At 46.6% G+C, this 12592-nt stretch overlaps 1 protein-coding gene across 2 annotated transcripts in view; it reads right to left on the bottom strand.

The window, feature by feature from the left end:
• Window positions 1-10413, bottom strand: part of OLFML2B (olfactomedin like 2B) — a 46345-nt gene extending 35932 nt beyond the window's left edge. For both annotated transcript variants that reach the window (XM_010373616.2, XM_010373617.2), the window contains exons 1-3: window positions 9710-10413; window positions 6361-6624; window positions 4282-4389 (exon numbers count right to left, since the gene is read on the bottom strand). In XM_010373616.2, the coding sequence (XP_010371918.1) occupies window positions 4282-4389; window positions 6361-6624; window positions 9710-9883 (546 nt within the window). In that variant the 5' untranslated portion in view covers window positions 9884-10413. The remainder of the gene's footprint in view (window positions 1-4281; window positions 4390-6360; window positions 6625-9709) is intronic.
• Between the last annotated feature and the right edge of the window lie 2179 nt (window positions 10414-12592).

Here is a 12592-nt window from a genome sequence, read left to right as displayed (position 1 = left end):
CACAGCAAAATGATCCTATTAAGTTATACCCTCCAAATTGACAAAATCTGGAAAGTCTGACAATACCAAGTGTTGGTGATGATGTGTGTAGAACTTTTTTTTTTTTTTTGAAACAGAGTCTTGCTCTGTTGCCCAGGCTGGAGTGCAGTGGTGCGATCTCAGCTCACTGCAAGCTCTGCCTCCCAGGTTCATGCCATTCTCTTGCCTCAGCCTCCAGAGTAGTTGGGACTACAGGTGCCCGCCACCATGCCCGGCTAATTTTTTGTATCTTTAGTAGAGACGGGATTTCACTGTGTTAGTCAGGATGGTCTCGATCTCCTGACCTCGTGATCCACACACCTCGGCCTCCCAAAGTGCTGGGATTACAGGCGTGAGCCACCATGCCCAGTGTGTATAGAACTTTTATACCCTGCTGGAGGGAATGTAAACTTATACTACTACTTTGGAAAACAGTTTGGCAATATCTCATGAAGTTGAAGATAAGCATAACTAATGCTTACCTTCTAGTCCCATTTATCTAATGTACCATAGAGAAATGCAGGCACACATGCACCAGGGTACATGCACAGGGATGTTCATGTACAGGAAAGTCCATGGGGCTATTCTCAATTATGAATGCAGAAACTGGAAACAATCCACATATCCATCATCAGGAGAACAGATAAATTGTAGTATATTCATACAATAGAATACTACACAGCAATAAAAATGAATGAACCACAAGACACTAAAACAACATAGATAAATATTAAAAATATAAAATTGAATGAAAAAAGTCCAACACACACACACACACACACACACACACACACACACACACTTCTGTAAGATTCTATGTATTTAACATTCAAAAAAGGCAAAACGATTACATTTAGGGATGCATCCTTAAATGATGAAACCATAAAGAAAAACAAGGAAGATGCTTAACATAAAAGTAAGGATAAAGGTTCCCTTGAGGGAAGGGTATGAGTAAGAGAGAGCATGTGGGGGCCTTTCGGGGTGTTAAAATTGGTCTGTTTCTTAAGCTGGTTGGTGGTTACATAGGCATTTTGTTCACAGTAATTTGTTAAACTACATTCATTGTTTATACACTTTTCTATGCATGTGTCATTTTTCATTGTTTAAAGCAAAAACTTACCCAAAATCATTCCACTAAGCAGAGCTGCTCCCAGAGCTGATTTTACCAAAAGGTAAACTCAAAATAGTTCAGATTCCATTTCTCTCTCCTTCCTTCCTCTTTCATCTGCAAATGAAGTTTCCATTCCTACCTCCTCCTATATACTCAAGGTGGAACTGTGGCTGTATCCCATAAATGTGTGCTTGCTTATACTGGCAACCATTGATCTTACTCTGGGCAAAATGCCTCTCCAGTCTGACCCCTTTTGTCTTGTCTGACCTCCAAAGAACTACCATTGGGACTCAAGAATATTCAAGGACCAGGAGCAGAATTTAACTTCCATTCCTCCTGCAGAACCGAGCTGGAGAGGGAGTGTTTTTTCAATTTACTCAACATTCTGCCTTTTCAATTACTGCAGACTCCAGACAGTCAGCTGGCATGAGCCTTGAGACAAACTCGAGCAAATACAATGCACCACTATTTGGGCGCAGGGGCCCAGATCCATCTGAAGACTACTGTCACACTTCAGCACCCTATCACCTTAGGCTCTGTAGTTGGGGAAACCTCCTTCCCGAACTCAACTTTAATCCTGTTTAATGGGACTATGGGATACAGTCACAGTTCTGCCTAGAAATTTCCTTGGAAGAGCTATTGTTTGAAATTCCTGTTAGGAAAAACTGATGCTTGCAGGGCAGATGGCAATGATTTGAAGACACTTACAGGGTTGATTAGAAAGAGCCCTGGACCAGGAACCAGAAGGCCCTATACTTCCTAGCACTGTGATTTTGGCCAAGTCATCTAATTTCCTTGATTCTCACACTACCCAGGAACAAATGGACTAAATGTATATGGAATGCTTTACAAAACATAATATGCTATATAAATGTAAGGGATTATTATTATTAAGGTCCAATCTTTGCTACTAAACATACCACAGTTTTGGCAAGGAGATACTCTCACTGATGTAACTAAAACTGTTTTTTGCAAAAACCAGGTCACTGTGTGACTATATAGATGATACCACCCTGCTGGGACAGTGGTACTGCATCAAATTCACCCATACTCCCTCCTGAGCAGGGAGGGCTCAGCTGTTGGACAAGGCTGTAACGAGACTGTGGTCCTTGGACAAGCCCAGCCCACTGGCCTTCTCAGAGACTGAGCACCTGACCTTAGCCTCCAGAGCACTGTACTCTCCCCCCAAATCTATCTTTCTCAAGCTGTGTTCTCCAGGCAGAATGGCAACTGTTTGGCTGCCAAGGTCAGGCGAAAGCAGAAGAGGTCGCTGTTGCTCCTGTCCCTATAGAAGAGCAATCCCTTTCTTAAAGGGGCATTGCACATTTGGATGGTTCTGGGGGCCTAGGAAAACACAGGCACCTCCCAATATGGGATCTTGGTTTAATTCCTTTTGAATGCATCTGAAAGAACCAGAAAGTAGTTTTAACTAGGAGGAAGAGTCCGAAGCCTGCATGAAGTCCATTGGTAGTGGGATGGTGCTGACCATCCACAATGTCATCATTCCAGCTGCTAACATTGAGGAAGGAGATACTCAAGATGCCCAGGGTCCTAGTTCTTTGAGAGAACCCCTTGAAGAGAGTGGCAGACAGCGAGGAGGAGGCTGATGCAGTTCTGTTGGCCACCCTGATCTGTCTACAAATTTCAGGATCGAAAACCCTGACCCCTCTCATCAGACCTAATAACTGATATGATTAAGGACCTACCAACCCTCCCAGAGCCAACAGCCATATTCAGAAAACACCTCATCATAGCATTGGAGGAGCTAAGCCCAAGGGCGGGTGGAAAAGGAACTGGTGTTCACTTTCTGGGAAAATTTTTAGGAGTGGAAGGAGTGTGCTGAAACTGATCCTTGTAACTTCAATGTTTCATCATCTTTGTGCCAGCTCTCTTGGCAAAGTAATGTAGGAATGTTTGTCCTCAATCTCTCCATGGTCAGAGCCTTGTTTAATTTAACCATTTCAAGGCATTTTCATACTGATTAGTGTACTTTGTATCCTCTGAGTAATCATACGGAGTAGGCAGGGTACTATTCTCACTGTCCAGATGGAGAAGGTAGGACATGGCTGCTTGGCAGCTCAAACAGAGGTAAGGAACTCATCCTGTCCTGACTCCGAGCCTGCTGCTCTTTCTGCCACAAACTACTGCATCTACTAATCATAGATTAAAGAACCTTAGCTCTTTCATGATATCCCCCCAAAAGTCCACTTTTTCATAAGGAATATTGATATGTTTACAGTCATTGTGCTATTAAATTTACCACTTACAGTAACACTGTAAACATTAAAGAAATAGATTTCCACTCAGAGCAGCAGCTCTTTGAGTCACTGTTTCAAGTATCAGTCCAAGAACCAGGTGCGAGTCAATGAAACATATCCATGAAGTTTCTTACTAATAATATTGAATAATGATCGTTAGTTACTTTTTGGGTGACTAAATGATTTCTCATCTATATGTTAAGGCATCACAGCAACAAGACTGTCAACATTAACACAGTATCTGTAACAACTCCATGTTCCCATCATCATGTCACACACCACTAGATGAAAACCATAGCACCACCTGTACAACTCCCAGAGCCCAGTCAGAATAGTATGGTGTCTTTGTCTATGAAAATTGCATGACTTGTCCATTCTGGGCATGACTAGTCTAAATGCCGAGTAGGGAACATCACTTACTAGTAATCATTTTTATGTCTTCTTCCTCTAAAATGAATTTCAGATGGATTCACACACATAAATACAGGGGTATGAACCAGAACAGTTAGAGAAGTTAGGAACCATATACGAAGGAAGGAGATGACTCCACCTTAAAACTGGAGGTAAGATACTTATTGTACCTTTGTATTTCATTGAGTTCTGAGGTCCCTGGAAGTCAAGGTAAAAATGGAAAGACATTGATTATATGATTAAGAGGATTTTATAGATGAAAAAAAGAAGGTACAGTATTGGCATTTCTACTTAACTGATTTTCTTTGTCACCAACAATTTGGCATAGTTTTGGATGAATCTTTTATGTGTATTTTCCCTTTCATAGAATAGGATGGGTTAAGTCTAGTCAGCACATGTGTTAGCTGAAAATTTACTGTGGGATGTTTGTTACACTTTTGGGCTCGATCAAGAAAAAGATATGGAAACCAGAATCTTCCTTACCTCCTCCAGTTTATCCACTCGCCCCACCAATTTGGTGGTGACTGAATGTAGCTTCAGGAGATCCAGGCCATAGAACGCTCCTTCCAACAAGTCTATGATTGTAGAGAGCTATGAAACAAGGCAAGGGGTTAGTCCAGGGCTGGGGCAGACAGACACAGGGCAGTTTCCTTTCAGATCTGCATGCTGGGGGCTCGACAGGAAAGTCACTAGCCAGGAATTGAGAGGTTGCCACGAGAAACACATTTGTGTAGGCAAGGATGTAGGCAAGCACAATGGTGTATGTGCATTCTGCCTTCTGAAATGTTTGGGTAAGAAAATGGGAGAGTCCTATAAGAACAAGTAAACCTGAGGTCGAGACCTCTTCACAAACTGTTTACACCTCTTTTACGAAATCTGTCAATTGCATTGACATCTGTCTTTCCTACTAGACTGTGAGCTCCTTGAAAGTACTGTCTCAATAGCAAAGACATGGAATCAACCTAAATGCACATCAATGACAGGCTGGATAAAAAAAATGTAGTATGTATACACCATGGAATAATATGCAGCCAGGAAAAACATGAGATTATGTCTTTTATGGGAACGTGGATGGAGCTGGAGGCTATTATCCTTAGCAAACTAACACAGGAACAGAAAACCAAATACCACATGTTCTCACTTATAGGTGGGAGCTAAATGATGAGAACTCATAGACACAAAGAAGGGAACAACAGATACTAAGGCCTGCTTGAGGGTGGAGGGTAGGAGGAGGGGGAGGAGCAGAAAAAAATAACTATTAGGTACTAGGCTTAGTAACTGGATGACAAAATAATCTGTACAACAGACTCCCATGACGTGAGTTTACCTCTATAACAAACCTGCGCATGTACTCCTAAACCTAAAATAGTGAAAAAAGAAAACAAGCAGTGTCCATGTATCCTTCATCTCTGCTTCCCCAAGATAGCTGGCTCATAACAGGTATTTTTATTGTATAAACACTCAAAAAGGTGGCTCTACATGTCAACACCTTGAGGATATGCTTCTGAAACACTCAACTTCATTGTCTACTAAAGGCTCTGAAAGACATCAACAAGTTCTCCTTAGCACAAAATGCTAAACTGACCCTGGGGTAAAAGAGGACTCAGTGTCCCATCTTTGAGACTCTTGCTCTATGGCAAGCTGCCATAGTACACCCAGCCTTCTCAGTTTTTATCAATACTGTCCTGCCTGCTAGTACAGACCCTGGGAGGAAGGTGGCCGAGGCTCTGGCGGCACTGAGGGCATGCAGAGCGCAGGTGCCAGAAGCACTTTACATGGTCATCCATTCATTCATTTACATGGTCATGCTTAGCTGAATGTCTGGTATTGTGCCAAGTACTTCCCAGTTGTTATCTCATTGATTCTTATAACCCCACCAAGTAGATGTTATTATTCCCACGTTATTCAAGGAGCTGGGGGCAGACAAGTTAAATAACTTAAGTGGGATCACACAGCGATGATTTGAACCCAAATCAGTCTGACTCCAAAACCCAGCTTGTTCCACTACCCAAGGCTGCAAGGGAAGTGGGGGTGCAGGATCAGAAGAAGCCCTCAGCCAATCCATGGGGCTGCCTAAGTGGGGACTGAGCTTCCCTACCCTATAGACCATGAAAGGATCACAGTTTGATGACCCAATCTAGAGCAGGCCCCAGGCCTCTCCTTCCCTAGGCCAACCCAGCCCTTGCGCTAAGGACCAAAGGCTTACTCGCATTTTTCTTTTGCGTCTTTGGGGTGTGTGCTGGGCTGACAGTAAATTGTGGCAGCAATTTTCCTGAAGAACACTGAGTTCTTTTGGCCAGCTGGGCCTGGCAGCTGCTCCCAGGCCCAGCCTCTCTGGCTCCATAAGGAGGGGCAGGCACACTTTGCTTTAAGCATCTCCCTTATACACTAGAGCTGAAAAGGACAAGTTTGCCAGGACATCAACCTTGATCCACACACACCCTCTAGGGACCAGGCCTGACCTTCTTCAAAGGGTTTACAATCTTCAACCATGGCCCTGCTAGACTTGTGGGTCTCAAAAGTACCCTCTCATCCAAGGCATTGCCTCATACCAGGTCCTACCTTCAAGTCCTGGCTGTCCACCTCCCGCAGCTTCTGGAGCCTGAAGTCTCCCTCGCAGGGATTGAGGGCGGATGGGGGTGCGACACAGGCACACTTGCAGGACGAGCCTGAGGTGATGGTTTCCACGGTGTAGAAGTCTTCCTTCCTGGAGGCCCCCACATTGATCCTCTGGCAGGCATCCCGGCCCAGGGGTCTCACCACACACTTGCACTGACAGTCTGAGCCCTCAGACATAGCCTTGACCTTGTCATAGTCCCCCAGCAACTAGATACACAGAAAATGGGTTGGGGGCATGCAAACACAGGTGTCAGTCAGCCTCCAGAAGGAGGCTCTCCATTTACTTAGTCAAACGTGCTGCACTAGTCAGAGACCTCAGACAACTCTGAACCACGGAGCCAATAGGTCATTGAAATGCAGTTTGCTGACTGACATTTCCTTGAAGGCATTCAGAGTTCAGCTCTCTTCGTTTGTCTTGGAAAGCTGTGCCTTTCTCATTGGGACTTAGCCTTTCATTATTTAAAGGAAAAAACAGATGAGCCCTGTCATTTGTCCAATAGCCTTTGCTTTCTATTTCTTTTCTTTTTTCTTTTTTTCTCTTTTCTTTCTTTCTTTTTTTTTTTTTTTTTTTTTTTTTTTTTTTTTTTTTTTTTTTTGAGACAGAGTCTCGCTCTGTTGTCCAAACTGGAGTGCAGTGGCATGATCTCAGATCACTGCAACCTCCACCTCCCAGGTTCAAGTGATTCTCCTACCTCAGCCTGCCAAGTAGCTGGGATTACAGGCGCATACTACCATGCCCAGCCAATTTTGTATTTTCACTTTCACCATGTTTGCCAGGCTGGTCTTGAACTCCTGACCTCAAGTGATCCACCTGCCCTGGCCTCCAAAAGTGCTGGGATTACAGGCGTGAGACACCGCGCCCAGTCAGAATCCAGGTGTAAATGTAAAAAGGAAAAGAAGAAATTGGAGAGATTGAAAAGTTGGTATTCAAGTTTGAAGACTACTGGCATCTCTCATTCGTTTATTCAACATTTATGGAGTGCCTACTAAGGACTCTGAGGTGCTGTGAAGGATAAAGAGATGGGCCAGACGGAGAGCCTGCTCTCAAGAAGCCTGCAGTGCAGGAGGCGTATAAATAGCAGTCACACAGAGTAGAGAGTGATAAGTGCCCCTGAAGAGGCAGAGAGAAAGGGCAGTGGGAGCTAAGAGTGGCTCCAACTGGAAGCCGGGGAAGACGTCTTCGAGGAGTGGCATTTAATCTGGGCCTTGAAGGATGGGTTAGATGTGGAGAAAGGGAATTGAGAGGAAAGAGACAGGTCCAGAAGTCAGTAAGGTTTACTCAGTCTAGGAGTTTATGCTTCTGAACCCAAACCCCAGGCCAAACCCAGGAGAGCAAACTGGCAGCACTTGCTGCTTTTGCAATGCTAAACATTTCCTTCTGGGCACTTGCCCCTGCCAGCCTCCCCAGGCAGGAAAACACGCGACAGTAGGCTTTCTGGAGCCCCAACCCTGGGCACTTGCTGGGAAAAGGCTCTTCTCTCCCAATCCTCTCCAAAAGGCCCTACATCTCCAAAGCCAGGGCTCCCTTCCTAGGCAAGCAGAAGGGTTCCCTTCATTTGACTAATGATTCCGGTAGGCAAGCATTGAGCTTGTTTGAGTGGAAATGTTCCTTGGGATGCTGTCTGGGGGGAAGAAGACTTGTAATGTTTTCCTTGCAAAGGTTGAGTTTCTTCTAATATTAATATTTGCTTTAGGGCTGTTGTCAAATACAGAATGGATCAGTGGAAGAAGGTGGTATAGTTAAGGGTGACTTAAGCGGCTGTTCTTTACGGGTTGATAGTAAATTGTGGCTGTCTGCTCTCTGAAACTCTGCCTGGATTCCTACGTAACCCTGCTCTGAGAACCCTGGGTGGATTCCTTCCTTTCAGGAGGCTTGGGTTTCAGGAAAGTTTTTGTTGATAGTGTTCCAGAGCCTCAATGTGAGAGATTTTTATGTCTTTTCAATTTAGAGGTCAGTGGGAGGTAATAGGTGGGCAGAGGGCATATATTAGCATCATTATTAAAGGAAGAGTGAGGAGGCTAGTGTTTGATAAATCCCAAATTGCAGCTGATCATTCTCTCTACAGGAAGGAGATAAGGCCCAGTCCTAGGGCTTGGTGGAAGTGAAGGTACAGGCAGCGCTGGAGGATCCTTTCTCAGACATCCCCCATTCTGAGGATTCTGGTGACACTCACCACACGTCATCATGCTGGCTCTGGAGAGCACAAAATAAACACTCCAGAGAGAACTACTCCTTACAGACATGAGATCTGGGCTGAAGACTGTCAGAAGCCCTGGCTCTACCCTTGTATCTCTTTTTTTTTTTTTTTTTTTTTTGAGACAGAGGAGTCTCACTCTGTCACTCAGGCTGGAGTGCAGTGGCCCGATCTCCGCTCACTGCAACCTCTGCCTCCTGCCGGGTTCAAGCGATTCTGCTACCTCAGCTTCCCAAGTAGCTGGGACTGCAGGTGCCCACCACCACGCCTGGCTAATTTTTGTATTTTTAGTAGAGATGGGGTTTCATCACATTGGTCAGGCTGGTCTCGAACTCCTGACCTCGAGATCCGCCTGCCTCAGCCTCCCAAAGTGCTGGGATTACTGGCGTGAGCCACCCACTCCTGGCCTACCCATGTATCTCTTTATCTATATATGGGTATTAGGGTGTTTTGAAGACTGAGTCATAAAAAACAAGTTTAAGTACTTGGTAAACAGACACTTTACAAAGTCCACTGCTATCATGGTTTACTCGGGCCCCCACTGACCGTCTGCCCCAGCTGCCTGCATCTGCATTCCCACCCTCCCCTCCCAATACACCCCGTCATGTTCTCAATCTCTCTGTTTGAGGGTCACCTCACATTCACCACAAGTTTCTGTTCTGACTTCACCCCATGCTCCCGCCTGATGTCTCACCCTCTGCCATAAAATATCTCCCGATGGGATATGCCATCTGCCTCCTGGTCAACATACCCGCCTGTTTTCACATTCCAATTCTGACAAACAACCACATAGATAAGAGATAACTTTTCACAACCCTGAAACCAAAAACAACTTTTTTTTTTCTTTCTTCTCAAGAAGTCGAGCGGCATCTTCCCTTCCTTCATCTCTCCTTTCTCCTGATTAAAGACCCTATGATTTTGAGAGGAGAATTTACATCCTTCCATTAAGAAAGTATTCTGATACATGAAAATCAAATGCCCTTTCCATTGGTAATGGAAGGAAAAACAGCTGCCCTTAAAAACTTCAGCAAGGACCAGCTTCTGGCTCTCACCACCATTCAGGGCAAGAAGAGCGGTCGTGGCACTCGGCATCCTACCTGAGATAAAACGTTCTCCTGGTTGTCCGCCTCGTTTTGCAGAGTCTCGTCCTCCGTAGGCGCCACTGTCTGCGCATCTGGGGGCTCGCTTGTCCCTGTGGGGACAATGCTGGACACCCAGGCCGGAATCACAGTCAGAACGAAGTAGAGAACTAGCAGCCGAGGCTTGGCCATGAGGGGCGCGATAAGAGGGTCCTCAGCCCCTTCAGAGAATGGCTGGGGCGGGGGGTCTCGGCAAGTACTTCTGCGAGAGGGTGTCCTAGCTAGAGGCCGAAAGTGGCTGCTCAGAGCACCTTCTAAAGCTGGGTGCGACTGAGCGGAACGGGAGGGTAAGCCCCAGAGACTCTGGGCATCTCCTTTCCGACGCGAGCAGCCCTCGACTGTGCAGCCCCAGTGGAGAGTCGGACGCAGAGAAGAGGGGAGGCGGGCAAGGGCTAGCTGAGTGCGTCGCCCGCAGGAGGGCTCAGGTGGCTGGAAGACGTTCGGACAGACGCCCGCGGTGCGCGCCGGGACGGTCGGCGGGGAGCCTCGGGGAGCACAGGGACCTGGCACCAGGCGGGCAGAGGCGGTGGCGGCGCGGGCTGCGAAAGCTGCTGGGCTAGGGAGCCGCGGAGAACTCGCGCGGAAGGAGGGCGGAGCCTCTATTGTGCCGGGGCGGCGGAGATGCAGCCAGTGACCACGCGGAGGAGGAGAACCGGGAAGCGCACAGGACTCGGGCGGAGGGGGACTCGGGCGGAGGGGGACTCGGGCGGAGGCGGACTCGGGCGGAGGCGGACTGGGGCGGAGGCGGACTGGGGCGGAGGCGGACTGGGGCGGAGGCGGACTCGGACTGAGGGGCGGGGGGGACCCGGCGGACCCCTCCCCCGCTGGGGCTCAGCTGCAAAGCGCCGGCTGGGGGTGAAGTCGGAAGGGCTTTCCTTTCCTTTCATCTGATCGCAAGTGAGTGGAGAGAAGTTACCCGGAGCGGCCTCACTGAAGTCTGGGGGTTTGCCCATTCTCGCCTAGAAGAGCGACTTTCCATCGCAGGCACTCAGCCCTCGCTCCAATCCCGAGTCAGTTGGGGATCTGCGGCATCCTCTTTTTGCACACCTGGGGCAAGGAAGAAGGCGCGTTTGTTCCCAGGCATTTCTTTTCCCTGACTTAACTCTGGGCGAGTTCTCGGGCAGCTTTGAACCTAGCGTCGTTGGTAGCTGCTTGCCTGCCACGGCTTTAGAACCTAGTAATACTTCCACCCAGAGGAGAATCATTGAATTCCTTTCTGGAGTGTATCCTGAGTTGTGTAAACATTGAAAGTTAGAGGAATGACTGTACATCTCCGACACTCTCCGCGAGTCCCCATGGGGAAAGCTGCTGCCTGATAGATGATTACCAAAGGGAACAGCTCTTCCTGTCTTCCTGGTTAGGGACAAATCTCCTGGTCTCTGTTACCAGATTATCTCTAAGAGAGGGTCCACTTTCAATAGTGTGCAATTATGTTACTATGTCCCTCAATTACTGAGGACAACCTTTTATAAACCTACAATGAAGATTAGCAATATGTGAATTTAAGGAAGGGCACTGTGCCATCCTGGACAACTGTCATTCGGAATATCGAACAGAGCCAGGCCCCTTCAAAGGATATTACGGACCCTTGGGAAATTCAAGCACCTTGCTTCTTATGCTGAGGGATAAGGGTTGTAATAAACTAAGGAAACTAGCGCGTATAAGTGATAGTTGACGTACGTGTAATAATAACCTCTATTAATATATTTTAATCTTTAAAAAACTCAGCTTATGGACAAAAATTCAATGCTCTGGGTGTCTGGGCTTGTGGGGACATCATGCACACACTCTCCTCTGTGTAAGCTATCAAATCTTTTCTGAAGCTATATGGGGATAAACATTGATAAAATGCAGTGTATTTGATTGTTTGTTTGAGACAGAGTCTTGCTCTGCTGCCCAGGCTGGAGTGCAGTGGCGGGATGATCTTGGCTCACTGCAACCTCCACCTCCCGGGTTCAAGTGATTCTCATGCCTCAGCCTCCAGAGTACCTGGGATTACAGGTGCATGACACCATGCCCATTTAATTTTTTGTATTTTTAGTAGTCAGGGTTTTGCCATGCTGGTCTTGAACTCCTGGCCTCAAGCCATCCATCCGCCTTGCCCTCCCAAAGTGTTGGGATTACAGGGGTGAGCCACTGCGTCCCACCGATAAAAAGTAGTTTTAAAATTCAATTAAGGGACAGAATGTGGTGGCTCACCCCTGTAATCTCTACTAAAAACACAAAAATTAGCCTGGCCTGGTGGCATGCACCTGTAATCCCAGCTACTCTAGAGGCTGAGGCAGAAGAATCACTTGAACCCTAGAAGCAGAGGTTACAGCGAGCCGAGATCCGCTACTGCACTACAGCCTGGGCTACAGAGCAATACTTGGTCTCAAAAAAAAAAAAAAAAAAAAAAAAAAAAAATCAATTAAAGATTAAGCATTGAATGTTGGCCAAGTGCAAGACAACAAACTAGGTTGCTATACATTTAATGGGAAGATGAGATAGTTCACATCTTACAAAGTGGGGGTGGGAGTCAGGAGGTAAGCAGAATAAGCACTGAAATTGTGAGGCAGAGTAAGAACATATCTCATGGGGTTTAAATAAGGAATAGGTCACTTCTAGTGGAAAGGTCAGTGTGGATTTCATGAAAGCATGATACTGAAGATGACTGGGATGATGGGAAGTTTCAACAAAATGGTGGATAAGGCAACATGATGTGGTCGGGGGTCGGTGGCAGGGGAGAGAAAGAGAGCATTCTGGGCAAAGACATAATCCTGAATGTGCATATTAGTATTACAGAGGGCTGCTCACTTCTCAGGGCAGCCTTCCTTGACTCCACCACCAGCATAATTTCTC

Source organism: Rhinopithecus roxellana, chromosome 8, assembly GCF_007565055.1.
Source record: "Rhinopithecus roxellana isolate Shanxi Qingling chromosome 8, ASM756505v1, whole genome shotgun sequence".
In the NCBI taxonomy this organism is placed as follows: Eukaryota; Metazoa; Chordata; class Mammalia; order Primates; family Cercopithecidae; genus Rhinopithecus; species Rhinopithecus roxellana.
Note: the sequence above shows the minus strand (reverse complement) of the source record. Positions and strands in the feature narration are given on the sequence as shown.